Source organism: Neodiprion virginianus, chromosome 3 (assembly GCF_021901495.1).
Source record: "Neodiprion virginianus isolate iyNeoVirg1 chromosome 3, iyNeoVirg1.1, whole genome shotgun sequence".
Taxonomy (NCBI): Eukaryota; Metazoa; Arthropoda; class Insecta; order Hymenoptera; family Diprionidae; genus Neodiprion; species Neodiprion virginianus.
In genome coordinates, this window is record NC_060879.1 from 42,043,017 (window position 1) to 42,062,380 (window position 19,364).

General features: G+C 37.4%; 5 protein-coding genes and 2 long non-coding RNA genes across 10 annotated transcripts; 4 read left to right on the plus strand and 3 right to left on the minus strand.

Moving 5' to 3' along the window:
* The first annotated feature begins 616 nt into the window (after positions 1-616).
* LOC124300811 (syntaxin-16) lies at positions 617-3,168 on the plus strand. 2 transcript variants are annotated; one of them, XM_046755207.1, is made up of 5 exons: positions 617-1,095; positions 1,234-1,438; positions 1,693-1,900; positions 2,388-2,653; positions 2,778-3,168. In XM_046755207.1, exons 1-5 carry the CDS (start codon positions 1,061-1,063, stop codon positions 2,985-2,987), a joined length of 924 nt encoding a protein of 307 aa, XP_046611163.1. In that variant the 5' UTR covers positions 617-1,060; the 3' UTR covers positions 2,988-3,168. The 2 variants fall into 2 exon arrangements, with proteins under 2 accessions (XP_046611163.1, XP_046611162.1); XM_046755206.1 differs by having other exon boundaries at positions 618-1,095; positions 1,220-1,438.
* On the minus strand, positions 1,023-3,222 carry LOC124300814 (uncharacterized). The gene is made up of 2 exons (XR_006907332.1): positions 3,103-3,222; positions 1,023-1,330 (listed from the first exon to the last, which is right to left on the minus strand). It is a non-coding gene; the product is annotated as an uncharacterized LOC124300814 (long non-coding RNA).
* A 99-nt stretch (positions 3,223-3,321) lies between these two features.
* On the plus strand, positions 3,322-7,752 carry LOC124300809 (T-cell activation inhibitor, mitochondrial). Of its 2 annotated transcripts, XM_046755205.1 has the most exons (9): positions 3,322-3,419; positions 3,584-3,759; positions 3,848-3,962; positions 4,207-4,598; positions 5,243-5,555; positions 5,646-5,746; positions 5,789-5,950; positions 6,039-6,170; positions 6,484-7,752. In XM_046755205.1, exons 2-9 carry the CDS (start codon positions 3,737-3,739, stop codon positions 6,716-6,718), a joined length of 1,473 nt encoding a protein of 490 aa, XP_046611161.1. In that variant the 5' UTR covers positions 3,322-3,419; positions 3,584-3,736; the 3' UTR covers positions 6,719-7,752. The 2 variants fall into 2 exon arrangements, with proteins under 2 accessions (XP_046611161.1, XP_046611160.1); XM_046755204.1 differs by having other exon boundaries at positions 3,325-3,759.
* On the minus strand, positions 7,221-7,921 carry LOC124300815 (uncharacterized). Its single transcript, XR_006907333.1, has 2 exons — positions 7,740-7,921; positions 7,221-7,667 (listed from the first exon to the last, which is right to left on the minus strand). It is a non-coding gene; the product is annotated as an uncharacterized LOC124300815 (long non-coding RNA).
* A 67-nt stretch (positions 7,922-7,988) lies between these two features.
* On the plus strand, positions 7,989-11,855 carry LOC124300807 (engulfment and cell motility protein 1). 2 transcript variants are annotated; one of them, XM_046755201.1, is made up of 7 exons: positions 7,989-8,360; positions 8,673-8,963; positions 9,567-9,995; positions 10,077-10,493; positions 10,591-11,028; positions 11,128-11,434; positions 11,555-11,855. In XM_046755201.1, exons 1-7 carry the CDS (start codon positions 8,229-8,231, stop codon positions 11,716-11,718), a joined length of 2,178 nt encoding a protein of 725 aa, XP_046611157.1. In that variant the 5' UTR covers positions 7,989-8,228; the 3' UTR covers positions 11,719-11,855. The 2 variants fall into 2 exon arrangements, with proteins under 2 accessions (XP_046611157.1, XP_046611158.1); XM_046755202.1 differs by lacking the exon at positions 9,567-9,995.
* A 432-nt stretch (positions 11,856-12,287) lies between these two features.
* LOC124300808 (probable protein S-acyltransferase 23) lies at positions 12,288-16,571 on the minus strand. The gene is made up of 9 exons (XM_046755203.1): positions 16,334-16,571; positions 15,839-16,089; positions 15,591-15,708; positions 14,959-15,084; positions 14,417-14,862; positions 13,627-13,876; positions 13,374-13,546; positions 13,002-13,167; positions 12,288-12,921 (listed from the first exon to the last, which is right to left on the minus strand). Exons 2-9 carry the CDS (start codon positions 16,015-16,017, stop codon positions 12,715-12,717), a joined length of 1,665 nt encoding a protein of 554 aa, XP_046611159.1. The 5' UTR covers positions 16,018-16,089; positions 16,334-16,571; the 3' UTR covers positions 12,288-12,714.
* A 1,026-nt stretch (positions 16,572-17,597) lies between these two features.
* On the plus strand, positions 17,598-19,309 carry LOC124300812 (protein phosphatase 1 regulatory subunit 42-like). Its single transcript, XM_046755208.1, has 5 exons — positions 17,598-17,891; positions 18,044-18,278; positions 18,372-18,509; positions 18,642-18,779; positions 18,898-19,309. Exons 1-5 carry the CDS (start codon positions 17,598-17,600, stop codon positions 19,026-19,028), a joined length of 936 nt encoding a protein of 311 aa, XP_046611164.1. The 3' UTR covers positions 19,029-19,309.
* The last annotated feature ends 55 nt before the right edge of the window (positions 19,310-19,364 follow it).

Consider the following 19,364-nt stretch of genomic DNA (forward strand, 5'->3'; position numbering starts at 1 on the left):
AAGTGGAAGATTTCAAGGACAAAGAGTGCAATTGCTATATAAAACCAATTGATTCGTATGAACGTGTATCTGGACATTTTGCTTGAAACTTACAGACTTATCTTTTACGGAATGACCATTCGAACGGTTCGGCAACCCTGTTTGAGTCAGGTAGGAATCATGGCGAGAATATCACATCGTATGTTGCCTTCATAGGATCAGAAAATTTAACAGAGAATTTATGGTCGTGCCTGTTAAAATGTTACGTGACTTTACATCTATTGAATGCCCCGTGCACGTTTGCACCGTAGTTGCCATACATTTGCGTGATTTTCGATCTGATCGTGCATGAACTCATTGCTAAAATCGTTATATGAACTTACACCCGTATTCATAGTCCTTCCTTGAGGAACAAGGATTCCTTGTTCGTGAAACGTGAAATGAGGAACAAGGAATCCTTGTTTCTCAAAGAAGGACTATGAATACGGGTGAAAGGCTCGCCGAAAGTGTGGGCTAAATGAGCCTGAAACGGTTAATATAGAAGTTTCCTGCAATTACCAACTATTCTCTCTCACCGACCCATTGACGTTGACTTCAGACGGTTAACATGCCAACATTCCTAATCTACTTTTTTATATCAAATAATGAAGTTTAGTTACTTGTCTTGAAATATTCATTTCGTCTATGCCCAAGTCAATGTTCGGTATTATAAGTCACATAAACGGATAGAAACCAAGATAGGCTCGTCGTATACTCTATTAAATTTAGATAAAATGTTACATGGCCAGCAATGAAGGTGGAACTGATACTTCAGAAAGCCCTTGAATATCCCAATTAAGAGAAACTAAACGTTTCGCCGTGCATGTTACAGAACAATGGATCGATTCGTTGAAAAATAAAAATTCCATGGTTAGAAACATGACGACTGCGACTCCCTGTTGATGACGGCTCGGTCTTAGAGCTGTCAAGGTGTAAAAAACGAGAGTGATAAATATTTAGAGTCAGACTTAATAAAGACTGTACTGTAATAAAACAATGGCGACTCGAAGTTTAACAGAACCTTTTATTCTTATGCGTAACAATGCATCACAGACTCGACACATATACTCTGAACAAGTAAGAAAATTTTCGTTAATCCATTTACTGATGTTAGCCCACAGTAATTTCTTCAAACTTGGTTTGATTAACCATATGCCAATTGACAGCAAATCATCATGCGATAATTACTATTTTAACACAGAATTTGTCGGACAGAATGGCTCTTGTAGCCCCGGAATCAATGACTGGAGGTGACGTCGAGCTAGGGGGTTTGAATTTGGCTGGAGATGCACCACCTGCATGGTCTGATGCTCTGGAAGAAACCCAATACATCCTTAGTAGACTGCGAGCAAAGCTTGCTGAATTAAAGGAACTTCATGCAAAGCATTTGACCAGGCCAACGTTGGATGACACATCTCAGGTATGACTGGAGCTGGCACAAGGCTCTAGTCAATTCATATTGAAATGTAAATGGAATATCTAAGTATCAGCATATTATTTGCCTTCCACCTTTTTCCGCCTCTTGTAATATATTACTGCCTGAAATAGATTTCAGCGAATAATCATGTTCTTTTCAAATGAAAAAAATTAATTTCATGGGATTTTAAATGTAAATATTTGTAATAAATAGCTCTTTTGAAAAAAGTTGAGCATAATTTTGTATGGCATGTGCAGGAAGAAAGGCAGATGGAGCAATTGACCAGAGAGATGGGAAGAGCATTTACAAGTGGCCATCGGCAAGTGCAACTTATCAAGACAGCTGCCAGACAAGAAAGTAGAGCAAGTGAACGTCGACTTGCAGCCAGTGCCGCAGTAGCTCTTTCCACTGCTCTCCAAGAGCTGGGGTTATCCTATCGAGCTGCGCAAAGCCACTACTTACAGCGTACTATCACTATTGATATAATTTTATCATCTGTTCAGCCAGAATCCTAAACCTGAAGATGTACATAACACTGTGTTAAAATTCAACTAAAAGTCACAATGTTCCAAGTCAAGTAAAAATTGTTATGTTCAAGTTTGATAAAAGTCAGAATCTTATTCATTACTAAAATGCTGGGGGAGAAAACATAGAAGAAATAGGTTCAAAAGATCTCTGTTCAGTGATGCATGCTCCATTTTATCGATTTTACTTTTATTCACTCAATGCAACTGCAGTTCTCTCTTGGGCAAATTGACATTGATATGTCTGTATGTTTCTATCTAGGTTTGATCGCATCGAAAAGAAAAACTCAAATTTATGTCAGTTAAGATCGTGGCTTTGTTTAAATATCTGAAGGCTGAAACACAGAATCTGATTCACAACATAATCGTGTAAAGATTATTCAATCGTCATCCAGGCTTTAACTAAATGTAATCCATGTTAATGACAGAATTGAATTCGAGAGAAGAAAGAAGTCGGCAGTACTTTGAGGAAGATCAAGAGTTTGTTTCTGTTGAACCATCGGATTCATGGGCAACAGATTTAAAGTTTGCCCAGGTTGGTGGAAGTAACTATGAACAACAACACGAACGGCAGTTGCAGCAAGAGGTCCTTTTGGAATTTGATGACGAAGAGCGGACCAGAGAAGCAATGATAAGAGAACAAGAAGTCGGACATATTGTACAGAGCATATCTGATCTAAATCATATATTTAAGGTAGAGATTTACCATGAAGTTATTTCCTTGCTTCAATACAACAATACTTGCAGATTTTTGATACAACCAAATAAAACAAAGCAATGGACAATCGTTACTAACAATCTGCTTATGATTTTTGTAGGACCTGGCACACATGGTTCAGGATCAAGGTAGCGTATTAGACCGAATTGACTACAACGTTGAACAGACACAGATACAAGTGCAAGAGGGTTATAAGCAATTAAAAAAAGCTGATACGTACCAAAGAGCGAATCGCAAATTATACTGTATTATGGTGCTAACAATTAGTATAATATTCCTCAGCTTCCTCTTTGTTATATTCAAAACCTAGTACAATTGTATTAATAATATCACTGAATTAAGTAATTATCGTCCCATGGTTATTTAATTAATTAATCACTACAATGTCGAATTTATCCATAGACAATTCATGTGTATGTATGTACCTATGTACAAGTATAATAATGATATGTAATGCTGACAGCTAATAAATTATCAACTATTTATTTAAATGAATATAACCAGTTACTTGGCGTCATTGTGCTGCTCGCTGAAATGAAAATAAAAGTTGTGGAATTTCAAGTATCCACCAATCAGATGTAACATATCCTAATCAACCTAACCTTACATCTACAGAAAATATGCATGACTGCTGTGTGTAGAGGCTTGAGCCAAGTTCGAAGTTTCATCTTGGTGATGACGCTGTATCAGTTACTGTATTTTCAAACGAATCATCGGTACTAAAAATTCTACGGGATTAAAGGTAGGGTGTATTCTGTTGTGTTCCGAGATAAGCTGCCGGTCCTAAAAATTTCTGAAGACTGAGAGAGAGCTCAGGAAAAATCGGGTAGAGCAAGAGAGATAAAGACAGCAAACTGAGTTCAGAACACAACACATTTTATTATCCTTTCACGTTCGTTGTTCAAGGTGACGTGACGTACGCGACGATTCGTGTTCCGTAGATTTTCGAAAATATTCAATAGTGTACTAGATAATTATCCTAGGAATAAATACAGAGTGCACCACAGAGTTCACTGAAACATGAAAATATTAAGAAACTAGCAGAATTTATTACTCAAGATGTATTGCACGTTAAAAAAATGGTAAGCCAATAGATATTCGAAAAATACTGCAATTTGAAATTAATTTCAAATTACTTTCTGTCTAAAAATGATTTTTCTTAATATCCAGCATCCGCAGCCAAGACGCTGTAAGGGCCCTAAGCACAGGTGAAGTATCTACGGCTTTAAGACCCTTCTATTTCTCTGTGCATCCCGACTTGTTTGGCCAATTTCCCACACAAAGGGTAAGTCCTTGTTTTCAAATTTTTGTTTCGTATTCTGTGATGACATAAGTTATACTGCGTGTGTTTCTAACATGGATAGGTATAGCGTTAGGATCTGGCAGATTCTATGTTATTTATATCGTACATACTTGTGCGTGAAAGAGTTTCGTCAATCCTTTGTTCATTCACCGATTTCAAGTGCAATACAAAAATGCCAACACTGGAGCAAATATTAATTATAAAGTTTGCTTCATTTAATCTCCAGACTGTGAATGAAAACTCCCTGAAGCAGTTGAGTTCTTTGATTGAAACTCTGCAGCAACGGAGGCCAATCAGGCCGACTACGCTGCCCTTTTATCTACGCTCAAAAGACGAAAAGGAAGTCAAGGCTGGAAAATTTACCTTGGTGAAAATACAGTTGGCAGATCGTGATGTCAGAGAAACAATTCTGTGCATACTTAAGGCATGCAATCTTTCCACAACTTTCGTTGATAAAATAGAAGAGAAAAAACCACCAGCTTCAAAGCTAAAGTCACAATTTTGGCAGAGGTATAGAGCACATGATGGCAGAATTGATTTTTCTGAACTTGAGGATGATCCTATCTATGCTTCCATTATTATGAGGAGGAAAATCAACTTGGAACCTGACACGTTCAAGTAAGTGTATGTATCAGCCCTAAACGCGATCAACCTTTAATAAAATTCAGCTCTTTCTTTGGTTGGTTTTCACAACCGTCACCTTCTTCGTTCAAGACAAGGTTCACGATGTATCAGTACATAGACGTTGTGAAATGTATATGCAAAGCACAAATAAGTCTTTAAAATTCTGTCATATCTTAGAAAATTTGGTAGAAATCCATTAATTACTGATGTTATTATATATTTCCACAAGTAATCGTCTAATGCACGCAGCGAAAATAAACTGCTTTCAATTTACTTTGATAAACCAATTATTTTTATAATGATCCAGAACAAAAAAGATGATATCAAGATGATGATATAAATAAATAAAAGATGGGGTTTAAAAAACAGCTGCGACCACTTTTCATACACATTCAAAGAAAAATCAGCATTACCTTCAACTAACGAAGAAGCATTTTCTTTCTAATCAAGTATGCTGATCGCGTTATTATAGGTTTTATGCATTCTATACATTGTGTAATAATAGTGTCCAGAAAAAAATGTTGAGTGCCTGGAAATGTCAGAAAATTAGTACATAATTATATAAAAACTTATACATAAGTATATTTTGGTTTGTACTATGGATTGTTAAGAGTCACAAAGATGTTTTGGTGTTTCAGAGCATATTTAGAAAAGCATAGCAATGAAGCCCTTGTGAAATTAGAGGCATGTCGACCGATCCGTGAGGAGGTGGCCAAACTAGAGAAAGAATTATGTTTAGACTTGGGCTTGAAGAAAATAGTTTGGGACTGCGGCTGGAATATTGCTCACTATCGCGGTTGCTTATTAGCCTTTCTGGCACTCTCCAAACACCATCCTGAGCCCATGAAAGTTCTCCAAGGTAGAATTCTAGTCTTTGCTAATGACACAGGCATCAATTTGGAGGGAAATGTAATGTTGAACTCTGGTGAAGTGCGGCACAACTGGCTTGATGTAAGACATGTTGATAGATACAAAATTTTGAAGTAGAAATTGAGTGGTAGTCGTTAAAGTAGTATGTGGTTTTAACGGTTAACATTGCAGCTAGTGAAGAATGTGAAAAAACAAGATGCTGTTCTGCTGCGGCTCCCGGCATTTGAAAAGGCTGTCTCTCAAGTTCTGCTTGGCATCAAAGTTGGAAGACGGTGTGTAACGTAGAGTAGGTAATGAGTGACGGTAAGGCTCAGGGTGCAATTTATGTGCAGGAAATTCATGCCAAAGGTCATGGTGGATCAGTACGAACAACAGTTACGTCAGTTAACTACTACTCTGAGTGACTATCGAAGCCGTAGAAAATACCCGACAGATTGGCCCGAAGATCTGAGCGCTTACGAAATTGTAGTCGAAACGTAGGTTCTTCAGAGTCTTGTGTTAATTTTTTTTCGAATTCCGATGAAATTGAAGCAATTATCATTAAATATCTATTCTTTTTAATAGCGAAGCTGGGCCTTTGATGCTATCACCCACAGGACAATTCATCGTTCCATCATCCTGCCCTAGTTTTCTATTAATTAGCTTCATCACAGAAAATTTGAATGCAGCTACTGAGAGACTAAATCATTACAACAGGTATGTTTCTTCACAAAATTATCAGGGGTTTTACAAATCTAGGAAATCGAAAAAACTGCCAAAAGTCAATGAACTCAATTACTGACTTGGACTTGATGACACAACAGCGAATCATTTCGGAGTATCAGCTCAGCTGCTGTTAAAAAATCTGTGCGAGAATATTTCCTTGTGGCACAAATGTCAGATCGACTATGTTATGCCCTTATCATTTGTAACTAGTTGTGTTGCAGACAAATATTTTCATTACACTTTGTGAATAAATTCGTTTTATTGAAGGTTTTCAAAAAACTTAACAGTTTAATGTATTTTTCAGGGTGAAACACGTAGAACGAGAGCTTCACAGAAAAGTAGCACTTGAGCTAGAGCTGGCAGCGCTAGATAAAGATGATAGCATAACACCAGATTTGATGATACAATGCTGCGAACACCTTTTGCAGAACAAAACTGTTCTAATGCCAATGCTTTCTGGGATTAGGCTATGGGTCACTCACTACTATTCAGTTATGAGCGATGGAGTCTTATGTATACCATGGGACTGGAAAATATGATATAACAAATGTTTCATGATTTTCAACATCTTTAAAAAGACTTCAATAACAGTTCAACTATAGCGCATATTGTTGTAATTACAATTTTTTTATTTTTCTTCTGAATTTTATTTTCATTTTCGAAAGTTTACCTATTTTGGTATATTCTTTTAATGTATATTAAGCAAACTTGGAATGTTAAACTAGTATAGATTAGTCAACGAAGGTTCTTTTCATTCGAATCGTAATGAGATAATTCTGTGCCATTCTTAGTAAGCAAACAGATTCTAATTCAACACTAGCGAATTATATTTATATCTAATTTAGCAACGAGACTGTAGTACTATAGGTAATAACTGCACAGACAGTCTTGTATCACAGTTTTAGTCAATTATTAACAATCGTATTTGTACAATATCGGAATATCGATCACATTCTAATCAAATTTGAATTCTAAAGGGTGCAATTATGGTACATGTAAATACATTTTTATAAATAATGACAATATTTTTTGTCAGTGTCGCTATGTAATCTTGCGAGCAAAGTACATGCATTGGTTAGTATGTTTCATTTACTACTTATGCGTAAGAATAAAAACAAAGGCTGTAAAGATTATGAAGAAACTATGCATGAAATTTAATTTGAAATATCTTCTGCAAGTCCAAAATAAGACCCAGTCTTGACAAATTTTTCATCTAAATGATTAAAAACGTTTTATTTAGAGTACAGACTTCAACAACTTTCTTATCAGTCAGTTTTTTTGACAGTGCTGGGTAGGAAAAAACAGAAATACACCACATATATGTATGCCTGCGCTCGAGATCAGCAAATAAGGATTTTCAATACAACATGAGCAATAGTGCCAACAAATATTAAAATAACGTAACTTAATTTTATTCTAAAATTAGATAATAGCTTATATTTTTCTAAGCTTGTTGTAACAGGCTGTTGTATAAAATGTTATTTGCATCTAAAAATAAGTAGAAATAATGAAACAATTGACAATAGCCATATGACATTATTATCTTGTAAATAAATTGACCTTGTTAGAAGAATTCGTCTATTCTTTTGTCTTTTCACACGGACCGTGGACAAACAAATGCGAGTCGATTCTGAAGAAGTCTGAAGAGTTCCGCAACTTGACAAAGATTCGGAATATCATTGTCTTATTTTAACTGCTATGATAAACAAGCATAAAACAGCGAATGAGATTAGTTCGGAATACATCTTACCAACCTTACCAACTAAAGTTTGTGAACGCAGCCCAGGATTTCATTGTCATTTTCCTAAACGTCAAGTTCGTGGCACTCATTGAGTTGTCGCGTAGTCCGTTGTTGGGAGTTGTGTTTCATGTTGCGGATTCCAAATAAATAAAGTTGTGAACGTGATTAGTGCGTAGATGACTAATAACGGCTGCACCTTGATGCACAAAGTTCACTTTCACAGAGAATAGCAACAAGCTATTCTCTGTCATTTCATTATCAACCAAAATTGATTGCGGCTGACAATCACCACTACAGTTCGGTGTCCCATGTACACAAAAACAATAAAAATGCCAGCCACGAAGGATTCGAATATTGTTAAAATAGCCATAGAAATGGCCGATCAACAAGCACAATTAATTGAATTTAATCAAAAGCAGCCTTTGACCGGAATAATTCAGGTACATACAGACTTTAATTAAATGAAGATTGAAGAGCCTATTCATACAACCTCCAGTTTACCTTTCAGCGAATTATCGACTGCCAATAATACTGAATGCGGATATTCAACCTAAGGATCAAATTCATCTAAATAAAAATTCAATATCTGCTATGCCCTATGCTTGTTGCACATCCTTAAAATATTTTGACTTGATAAAAGTATAGTTTGTTGCATACATTGAATTCAAGTAAAATCTTTGGTCATAGCGACAATATTATTTATAAATTATCTATTTTCTGATGAACTCATCACTGTATATGTCGTCTTGCAGGAACTGTGCAATGCTTGGGATCTCTCAGATCCCGACACGTATGCTCTGCAATTTTCAGATAACAACCATAACTATATAACAGAAAAAAATCGGAATGAAATAAAAAATGGAAGCATTTTAAGACTGGAACATTCACCTTCAAAAACAGCCAGCGACATACTAGCCAAACTAAACAATGGCAATAACGATGAAAAAGTTGCAGCACTCCAGAAATTAAGCACTCTTAGCAACGACGTTACATTTGCTTTGGAATTTATCAATAAACAAGGCTTGGCTCTCATTATTTCACAGGTAATTTTTAACAATGTGACTATTTGCACTGCAGTGTAAATGTATTCAGGCATTTTGGACACCCTTGATAGGCTGAATATTTACTTGTCCCTATTATTTCAAAAGCAATTGGAGTTTTCGAACAATTATTCAATTTACATGACAGATGTTAAATTAGGGTCGATTACCATTCGTAACCATAGAGAGTAAGTTTCTGATAAATTATATTCACATGGAAGTTTGGTGTGCCTCATCAAAATTGTTTTCGAGTTATTTTATCTACAAATGAATCTGGAAAAATCATGACGTGCACACTTGGGTTATAATGTAGCTTCAACTTCAAAGGAATCAAAGAACGATAAAGATCCTTCCATGATCAAACCTTGTCTCATCTCATAGTTTACTATGCAATGTGTATATGATGTAACATTAATGTTCAACCAAAAACCAATCCCTTTAAAATACAAAAACTATTCATACCTTGTATTTAATAACTAGAAATTGCTACTTCTTTATTCTTCTAGTAAACAGCTAATACTGCTCTTACAAATCTGTAACTCTGTTTCTTGAACGATTTTTTAATCCAAATCCAATGTTCTTTCATATGTCTTTTTATAACGGTAGGTTGAGGCTGGTAAATCTAAAAGTAACACACTAGCCTTTCTCTTGCAATCCTTTGTGGAATTGATGGATCATGGGATTGTATCGTGGGATATATTGGAATCTCCGTTCATAAATAAGGTGGCTAGCTATGTGAACAATCAAGCGACTCCGCCGGACTCTAAGGTGGTCGAAGCATCCTTGCAAATTTTGGAAAATATTGTCGTGAATTCTTCGGGAAAATACAGTCAAGTTGAAAAGGAAGTTACTTTTCCAAATTTAGTCATGCACTTGCAAAGTCAGAGCCCTCAAATCCAACAAAATGCTATGTCCCTCATCAATGCTCTATTTCTCAAGGCAGACTTGCCTAAACGGCGAGCTGTCGCTGCTACTCTGCAATCTAAACAATTACGGCTCGTCTTTGTTACCAATGTAATACAATCAACAGGACAGGTAAGATTTAATAATAAATTGGTACTCAAACGTGAACATTTTCTCATAAAAGTTTTCTTAAATTCTTCTAATTACTTCCAGGTTGGCAGCGAGATGGCACATCAACTCTATGTGCTGCAGACACTGTTGCTAGGACTGTTAGAACAGAGAATGATGACTAAAATGGATCCCCAAGATCAGGATGCACTTGACAAGATCAAAGAACTTCGTCGCATTGCATTTGATACTGAAGGGTCCGTAAGCGGAGATGTAACAGCTCGAAAACAAGGCATTTTTGCTAAAGATTACAAGAAACTAGGCTTTAAGTACGATATAAACCCAGCCATGGATTTTACCGAAACTCCACCAGGAATGTTAGCTCTGGATTGTATGGTTTACTTTGCAAGAAATCATGTGGAGAGTTACACAAAGGTGGTTCTGGAGAATTCGTGTCGAGCCGATGAGCATGAGTGTCCATTCGGACGAACTAGCGTCGAATTAGTAAAACTTCTCTGCGAGGTAAGATTTTTGAGCGATTGACAAGTATTTGACACAAAATTGTATACAAGTAATGAAATATGCTATGACATATCAATATTTTTCGACCTTCTTTTAGGTATTACGAATAGGTGAAGCTCCCAGCGAACAAGGGCAGTGTTATCACCCAATGTTTTTTAAACATGATCATCCCTTTGAAGAGTTTTACTGTGTATGCATAGTTTTACTGAATAAAACATGGAAAGAGATGCGGGCGACGACGGAGGACTTTGTCAAAGTCTTCTCTGTTGTTAAAGAGCAAATCACTCGAGCACTTCAGAGCAAACCGACAGGACTTGATAAGTTTAAATTGACACTGCATCAACTTACTTACTCTGTAATCACAAACCTCTGGCAGCAAGAAAGGACCAGCCGCGAGGAGTGTGAGAGCCATGCCAAACCTATCATTGAACTTCGGGAACAAATTACCCCTGAAATTATGGATCTTATACGCCAGCAGAGGCTTGGGTTCTTAGTCGAAGGTACTCGTTTCACCAAATATGGTCCCAGAGGTCAGGTAAGTTGAGCTTCTTTCAGAGCTGTTAGTTTAATTTCTCATCAATAACACTGTACTCTAAAATTGCAATATAAGGAATATGATGATTTGTGACTTTAGAGAATGAAAGACAAATTTCGGTACGTTCGACTTTCACCAAATCACAAAGTGTTTCATTACGGTGAATGCGATGAGAAGTCTGTGCCAACAATTGACGAGCTTCCAGCAAAACTTGCGGTTGTCGAGATTCGTGCGCTTTTAACCGGTAGAGACTGTCCGCACATGAAGGACTTACAACGGCGAAAGACTACCCATCAGCTTGCATTTTCTTTGGCCCTTGATTCTGTCGAGGTGAGCAGTCTTGACTTTGTAGCACCAGATGAGCAAGTATTTGATTACTGGACTGATGGGATCAATGCTTTACTGGGTAAGCCTTTCTGAAAAATAATCATTAGTTTACAATGTAATCTTTGGAAATTAGAAATTGTTTCTTCACTTTTATTGGAAATCAAACTGTACCATCACCTGTCTATATTCCGAACTTTAGGCAACAAGATGACGAGCAAGGAAACAGAAAAGGACCTGGAAACCCTCTTGTCTATGGATATTAAATTGAGATTATTAGATGCAGAGGGTATAGACATTCCGACCGAACCTCCACCGATCCCAGACAATCCACCGCACTATGACTTTTGTTACGAACTCACATAGACTTGAGAATTATATTGTGGGTTTTAATTTCATTAGTTTCATTGTCAGGTATCTCAAGATTTTACATACAAGATGTTAGTGCAATTTTTTATTTCATGTGCAAATGGTTTAAATGCCGCAATTGACTCATTAACTATAGGTTAGTTTCTATAAATCAGAAATCGCATGCGAAAAGTATTATTATTATTATTATTATACGTGCAGAATCTTTGAGAATAGTCGCACTCAAGAGACCAAATTGGAAATTTCACGATGGCGAAATGGCGTAAATCTATAGTATGCCAAAGATATTGAAGAATGATTTATATATACATATACATATTTTACAGATTTTTACTTCATTTTTTTTTCTACAAGTTACCACCAGATGTGGTCTATCTATTGAATCTCTACTTCAGAATATTTATGTAATCAAAGGCAACAGTTTTATAGTGCACGAATCTACACCGCTTTTAACGTAATTTATTGCATTCATATTTTTTATACTCTTTCGTAAATTTACGTAAACTTAATTATTGTAATTGCGATATTAAGGGTGCCATTTTTTTATTCTACATTTTTATCCGTAGTTTGTAATGACGCAATGATCTTTATTGAATAAAAATAAATAATTTATTTAACAATATTGTGTAGTTTGGATCCAGATATCACTACAGAAATTTGTCTAAACACTACTTATAAGAACAATGTATTTTTTAAGTAAAAAATTCTACTTCGCGAGGCTCTAATTTGCACAGTGATCATAGAGAATTTTATTCATGAGAACATTTTAGTCGTGGCAATTTGAAAATTAGCACGGATGAAGAAAAATTGTATTACTATCAGCATATTGTATTTTTTACCGTTAAACATTGCTGATTATACAACATGTATATTTTGTTGATGTCATCATGCTACATCGAATCACTAAATATTCAGTTAGGATTGAACCGAATTCAGTTGAGTTCGCGGTATTTATTTTCTGGCAAAGCTATCTGCAATTGAAGATTTAAAAAATCACGTGCCGATGTCCTCGTTCAAGATATGATAGTGCTGAGGGTCATCGGCATAGTGGTCAGGAGGACAGAGGAAAAATTCCATGAGGTTGAGCACTGGCCCTCTGCTAAACGGATTCAAGTAACGTCCTCGTTTGTCCCTCAGATATGAGTATCTCTTATAATTGAACATTTCGTTTGTTGTGAGGTTCATGCAGGCGTGAAGAACCTGCAGTTTGTGAAATAAAGAAGGGGTTTTACAGAGCTATCGAGAATAAGACAGTAGTTTTGAATGATAATCTGTCTTACGGAAGTGCAAGTCAATATCCACCCAAGTCCGCAGAAAACAAAAGCCTCAAGAAGACCCAGTACATAAAGTAATTGAATCCCTTCAATCGCGATGCAGTAGCAAGCGAAGTATAACGTGAATGAACAATTTATTGCGATGCTCAGGACAAAAAGGAAGAACCACATTCTGAAACAGTGGAAGAAATGAGCTCGGGTGAAAAAACTATAGTTGAGATACATTAAGGACTTGTCTGGGCTCTGTAACTTTGTAACGGATGATAAAGGAGGTTTTCCGTCCAAAGCTGATCGCTGGTCTAAATGGTGTTTATCACTTTCATCACCGTGATACAAGTTGCAGAATCAGAGGCCTGGGTTCGTTCTGTATGTACAAACCTGTTCCTAAGGCCAACACAATTGTAGATAAACGGACAATGGTGATCGAAGTACGTTACGCATCGATTGCAGAGACGGCAGTGTTTCGCTCTGAGTGGTCTGAAACACCTGCAGCTGTGGCAAAGTCGCGACAATATCACGTTCCGTTTCTTCCACTTGTCAAAGTAAGGAATCTGCGGAGAAAAAACACATTAGCCTTAGTTTTATTTTTGTAAGAGGAAAAACGTTCAAGTACACGCAAGGATCACAGCACCTGTTTTATGGCCCTATAGTAGGTCTCGCTGTTTCGAGGCACGTATCCAGGGTTCCGCCGATTGGCTACAATCCATGAAATCCACATCACAATGTTCCAATAAATAAAACAATAGTGGCTACCTCGGAGAACATCCCACGTCAATGGAATACACTTCAGCATATACATTGGATAGCCCCAGAGTAAGACAGAGCCCATGAAAAGAAGAAGAGGCCCTTTGCTGTTACCTGCGCCTCCAAATAGCAATGCCCTAATAACCGGATTAATCATTTAGAAAGTGTGAATAAGAACGAAAGTTTCATTATTTTAGAGTGCGATGATTTCGCATAAACTACTCTTAAGAACCATATTTTCAAAGTTTAAAAGCACTCCATTTCTCGAAATTATGCTTTCGAGTGAAATTTTTTCTTCCAAAAACTTGTACGATAACTTGAACCGGAATTTCTGAGAAATCCCAGTTCTATTGACTGCCTAATTTTTTTCTACTGTCAATGTGATCAACGAAATATCTGGATGACATTCCATCAGAAGAAGGTAAAAGATATTACCTCAAGACTAACGTCAAACCGATTATTGTCAGACTCTCAAGATAGCATCGAAGCTGATACCATAATAACTCAAACCCGAATATTGTGCAATATTTTAGTACTTTTCCAGAGTCTTTTCAAAAAATGTAAGAACGAAAAAAAATGGGATTATTTGTGTGGATAAGGTAACAAGCAATCGGTAAATTAAGGAATTGAGGCCAAGGCGTAACAAGGCGACGAAACTATAAAAGACTGGGACCGACCAAAGTTCGTTCATCGGTGGAATCCACCGAGATCTCCGTTTCTGTTCGGCCTGAAGAATAGCTACAATGTCAGCATGTCGATGAGCTCGAGCAAGCTGAAGTGGCGTTTTGCCGTTCTTGTCGCGCGGCTCAAGCTCGATTTTACTCTTCTCGCAAAGTATCCTCGCGCAGTTTACGTTGCCGGATAGACAGGCGAGGTGCAGGGGCGTCGAGCCGAAGTAGTCTGGCTTCTGCAGATCGACGCCGCTGTACATCAAGAGCCTGATTAGCTCCGGGTGGCCTTTGTATGCGGCCCAGTGCAAAGCTGTGTCCCCGTTTATATCGGTCAGGTGACACTGAGCTCCGGATCCTAAAAGGAAAGCTGCAGTTGCGGCTTTCCCAAACATACATGCCGTCATCAGCGGCGTCAACCCCTTGAAATCGGCCGCGTTCACAGCCACCCCGGCCTGTAAAAAAATTCATCTCTTTCTCTTTTTCTCCCTCACAGTCCATCGTGCGCTATGGAAAACTTGTTCACTGCGGTAGTGAGACGTTTTTACAACCTTCAGCAAGGTTTGTACGATTGCACTGTGCCCTTTGCGGCAGGCCCAGTGGATGGGCCTGGGCCCCTGCGTTCCCAAGCAAGAGAGATCGACGGGTCCGTTCCGCTCCACCAGGTAACGCATCACCTACAAGGAAGAGTTTTGGAAAATTGCTTTTTACAAAATAAGCACCGAATTTTATGATAGAGGTAGCGACTGACGTGCTTGAAGAAGTACGAATAAATACGGATATCAACCCTTTGAAGGAGAAAGTTTTTCAGAGAAAACTTCTCGGACATAAATTGAACAGAGATTGTGAAGAGTTTTGAAGTATTGTAATCAAATATGACACTTATAGCTACAACACGAACAAGAAAAGAATTGCTAGCTCAGAAATACAAGAAAGATCAGGGATAGCATGAAATTGTTGTGGCATTCACCATTATTTGATAATTTTTTACCTACTATATAATTGCGCTGACAACGGCTGAAATTATTATTGGTAGAATGTAGAACATTTTCATGCTTTACCTATTTTACCGCAATTGCAGTACTCGCATCGGCAATTCTTTTTTCTGAAAAATTGAAACTTATGCACGCAGTTAGGTTGAAAATATAAAAAAATCTCAAATAAGTAATCTCATCTAACGCACCTCAAGGTTTCCGTCCAAGGCAGCCCAATGGGCAGGTGTGTATCCCCATTCGTCCCTGGCGCTGAGGATGCTGGAGGTTCCATTGATTTCTATGAGCGTCTCAATAGCCTCGACCTCCCTATAATCAATCATACACATCCCATTAATTATCGAAAAATAATTTCATCGCAGAAAATATCGCAATGAGCATACAGTGCTGTATTATCAAAGCGTAAGGAACTGTAACGATTCTTCTGAAGAAGACTTACCCGGCCCGTACCAGGTCAAATATCTCCTTCGACTTGTCGCTGGTCCCTCCGGAAGCCTGGCTGAGGGCGGCGTCATCCGCGTAGACGTCGTCGTCGGGGCTGTTTCTTCTTCGGGTCCCCTTGCCTCCGGCATGAGCCGCCTCCACGGACAACGGACTGTTCGGCATGTGTCCCACCATGTCGGGGTCCGGGCTCAACTCCCATACCGACCTGGCAGCGCCCGGGCCCGTAACAGGGCTCACCGGGTACACCTGCAGGAGGAAATCACAGTCTTACGAATTTGGTGGATGCAAATGGTCATGGAAAATAAGTGCAGTAATTTGCCAATGAATATCTTTTTCAATTGGTACACTACGTCTGTATGCACAGTGTTTTTCTCCATCACGTGTAAATACTGAAGATACTTTAAATAATTAAATTACTCTTTTAAATTACTCTTCTTTGGTCTCATATGCGCTACAGCTAGGAGTTGTATATTTGTTAGGTGGTACTTGCCTTGCAAAGCGTTGCGAGATCCGTGTTGAAACGCTCAAACTCAGAAGGGGATCTTGAGTTGGTGACTACGGCTGCAGGTACGTCTGGGACGGTTAGTCATAATGAAAATCCAGGACCAGACATGTTTCACGTTTTCACGTTTCACCCTGCGATTTTTTTAAGAAATGTCACGAGAACCAAGAGTTGACCTAGACTTGCGTTCAGATCAATAGCAACCGCGGGCCACTCATACCTGTTTGTAACATTATAGGTACAAGGAGTGCTCGTCAAAGTCGAAGCACGCCTGCGTCAAGGAATTCGAATTTTGTATTATCAACTTTCAGGAAACTACCCCGTCATTTAGGCTCCCAATTTTTCACAATACCTATTATGTAATATGAACGGCCATTTCAAGGGATTTCCAACGAACTGCAGATGCTAACGTGCAAATGTGTTTGAACAAGTTGCTAATTGGGGCAGACATTTTTTTTCATTTAGTTCAACGACGGTTAACGAGACGACAAAGCATCACGAAATAACCATAATCATAATGTCATCATGTATAAAAACATATAACATAAAATAAGAATGTAATGTAATAAGTATAGAGATATGATTAAGTTACAAATTAAGACCCGAATTTTCAAAATTTCGTATACCAATTATATTACACACTAATGAAAAAGAATTCTTTTCGGGTCAGATAATGCATTTCTAATTCATTCGAATCCTGTATAAATAAAATTAAGAAATGAATTTCAGTTTACTGAGTTGTTAATATCACGAGTAATCCAAAGTTTTAATATTGGGATCGAATATTAATCTCATTTTAAATCACGTGGTATCACCGCGAGAATTGTTTGATCAATGCTTGAATGTAGCCGTGATACTAAAACGCGAGCGAAAGTAAAGAAGGCAGAATAATGTGATTTTATCGCAGAAGTTTGTGAATAAATTGGAATTTATATCGATTAAAAAAATGGTTAAATTAACGACTGCCTACGTGGAAAAAAAGTGTTCACAGACGCAGGCATCGAAATCGCTTACGAAAGAATTAAAAAAGGATCATCTGAGAAAAATCACTCATCTTTACATGAATGACAAATTCATCAATGCGATCGTAAGTGTGTTCAACAAATTCATTATTAATGATCGATTTTCTTAAATTGAATTGATTACGAATGACTTGAAAAAACGTAATAGCATAAATTATAATAATGTTATACGCTTCGTGCATTTATCCTTTCATTCGACATGAAATATTTTAATTAAGGGTAACTTTGCGATGTGTGGGAACCTGCGCGTAATTTATCTCCACAATAACTCGATAAGTAAAATAGAAAACTTACATTTCGGAACGAACATCACGCATTTATATCTGCAACACAATAATATATCAAAAATTGAAAACTTGGACTGTCTGCAAAATCTTACATCACTGTTCCTGGGATATAACAACATTGCCGTAATTGAAGGGTTGGGAAATCTGGAGAACTTGACAGAACTGCACGTGGAAAGACAGAAAATTTCCGCGGGGGAATCTCTGTATTTCGATCCCAAAAGCTGTCACAATTTAACCGTAAATATATGCTATTATACTAACAATAAGACCTTCTTCGAGTGAAAAATACTTTATATCTTTTCAACTCTTTTATATTCATTAAAAAAAAAAAACTGATTGATCCTCGTTCACGATTCTTATCATATTATAAAATACCTATGTTTCCTTAGATGTCATTGAAGGTTCTGAATGTAGCAGGAAACAGAATGAAAACTTTGAAGGACATCAATAATTTCGAAAGGCTTGAATCGTGCGACGCAAGATGTAATTCTATCGAAGATGTTAAGGATTTGACCGAAACCGTACAGAGTTTGAGAAAGTTGAAACAATTATTCCTCCAAGACAATCCAGTAACGAAGTATTACAGATACAGGGAAAACATCATCGCCAATTCGGACTCGTTAGGTGTGTTGCAACAAGTCCAACATCACAAGATGATTAAAAGATAATCAATCTTTGAAGGCTTATACCGTATTGAAAATGAAATGTTATACTCAGATTCTTATCTCACAGAATGTTTAGACGACAAGGACATAAGTTCGGTCTGTCGAAAATTTATGAAAAATTTCAAAATCGAACGGCACCTTCAGCAAACAACTAAACAATCAAAGATGACTCTTAGCGATGACATAACGAGTGAGTACACGAGTATAATATATGGATAATTACCCGATCAGCACCCTCGTGTAACTCAGATTCGGTGTATTCGTGTTATAATTTTAATTGCGGTATAACCGAATATTTTTCCGACTAATTCTGTGTCGACAGGTTCGTTGAATTTACCTCCGGCATTCAAGAGATCTGTCACTCGAGCTATATTGCAGAATTCAGGACCGAAATTATCAGTATCTGTGACATCTGCGTCGGGTCAGCTGCATCCACAGATTTTCCCGTCTTGGAAATCGGGCAAGTACTTAATATTTAATTAATCGGTAACTTGTGTCATTCCATTTTATCGAGATGATTATACGAATGCTAATTATGATTGCGATTACAATGTAGTACTTTGAACGTATCTTTACAGTGTCTTCGATCAGAGGCTTGAGGGATAGTCATTTTACTCCTAGACCACTTTGGAGAAGTTCATCGAGAGGTCGGCCAAGTCTAATGTTTGCAGCTGCAAGTGAAAACACGATAGCATTACCACCGATCTAATTGCGAGAAGAATATTTCACGGAAAAGTTGATTGTAATAATAGGTAGCTGTGAACGTACAAGTTGGCTCGAATTCGTCGTGCGTCTGCTTTTTTGCGCGAAGCGTGCGACTTACTTACACCATTAACGCTAAACTTATGCATTCGGAATTGAAATGTAATTAATTGATGCAGATATTGTTAATAGTAACATATATAACACATTGAAAAGGTAATCAAGCAATAAATTAACATCGAACAATAAAATGGTAGCAGACAAAACTAAATAACCGTAACAAAAATTTGTACGCTATTCGGATATGTCTGAGACAAAAAGGCACCACTTGTAAGATTTTGAA

What these genes read in the sequence shown, in the direction of transcription:
- LOC124300811 (XM_046755206.1), top strand. Translation starts at nt 1,015, where the DNA reads ATGGCGACTCGAAGTTTAACAGAACCTTTTATTCTTATGCGTAACAAT. An exon ending in CGTTGGATGACACATCTCAG is followed by an intron (nt 1,439 to 1,692) that starts GTATGACTGGAG and finishes TGGCATGTGCAG; the next exon opens with GAAGAAAGGCAGATGGAGCA. An exon ending in GCAAAGCCACTACTTACAGC is followed by an intron (nt 1,901 to 2,387) that starts GTACTATCACTA and finishes TGTTAATGACAG; the next exon opens with AATTGAATTCGAGAGAAGAA.
- LOC124300809 (XM_046755205.1), top strand. Translation starts at nt 3,737, where the DNA reads ATGTATTGCACGTTAAAAAAATG. An exon ending in TATTGCACGTTAAAAAAATG is followed by an intron (nt 3,760 to 3,847) that starts GTAAGCCAATAG and finishes CTTAATATCCAG; the next exon opens with CATCCGCAGCCAAGACGCTG. An exon ending in GGCATCAAAGTTGGAAGACG is followed by an intron (nt 5,747 to 5,788) that starts GTGTGTAACGTA and finishes GGTAAGGCTCAG; the next exon opens with GGTGCAATTTATGTGCAGGA.
- LOC124300807 (XM_046755201.1), top strand. Translation starts at nt 8,229, where the DNA reads ATGTACACAAAAACAATAAAAATGCCAGCCACGAAGGATTCGAATATT. An exon ending in TAATACAATCAACAGGACAG is followed by an intron (nt 9,996 to 10,076) that starts GTAAGATTTAAT and finishes AATTACTTCCAG; the next exon opens with GTTGGCAGCGAGATGGCACA. An exon ending in TGGGATCAATGCTTTACTGG is followed by an intron (nt 11,435 to 11,554) that starts GTAAGCCTTTCT and finishes TCCGAACTTTAG; the next exon opens with GCAACAAGATGACGAGCAAG.
- LOC124300808 (XM_046755203.1), bottom strand. Translation starts at nt 16,017, where the DNA reads ATGGTGGGACACATGCCGAACAGTCCGTTGTCCGTGGAGGCGGCTCAT. An exon ending in TTTGACCTGGTACGGGCCGG is followed by an intron (nt 15,709 to 15,838) that starts GTAAGTCTTCTT and finishes GATTGATTATAG; the next exon opens with GGAGGTCGAGGCTATTGAGA. An exon ending in CCACCGATGAACGAACTTTG is followed by an intron (nt 13,877 to 14,416) that starts GTCGGTCCCAGT and finishes TCCGGTTATTAG; the next exon opens with GGCATTGCTATTTGGAGGCG.
- LOC124300812 (XM_046755208.1), top strand. Translation starts at nt 17,598, where the DNA reads ATGTGTGGGAACCTGCGCGTAATTTATCTCCACAATAACTCGATAAGT. An exon ending in AAAGCTGTCACAATTTAACC is followed by an intron (nt 17,892 to 18,043) that starts GTAAATATATGC and finishes ATGTTTCCTTAG; the next exon opens with ATGTCATTGAAGGTTCTGAA. An exon ending in TTTCCCGTCTTGGAAATCGG is followed by an intron (nt 18,780 to 18,897) that starts GCAAGTACTTAA and finishes GTATCTTTACAG; the next exon opens with TGTCTTCGATCAGAGGCTTG.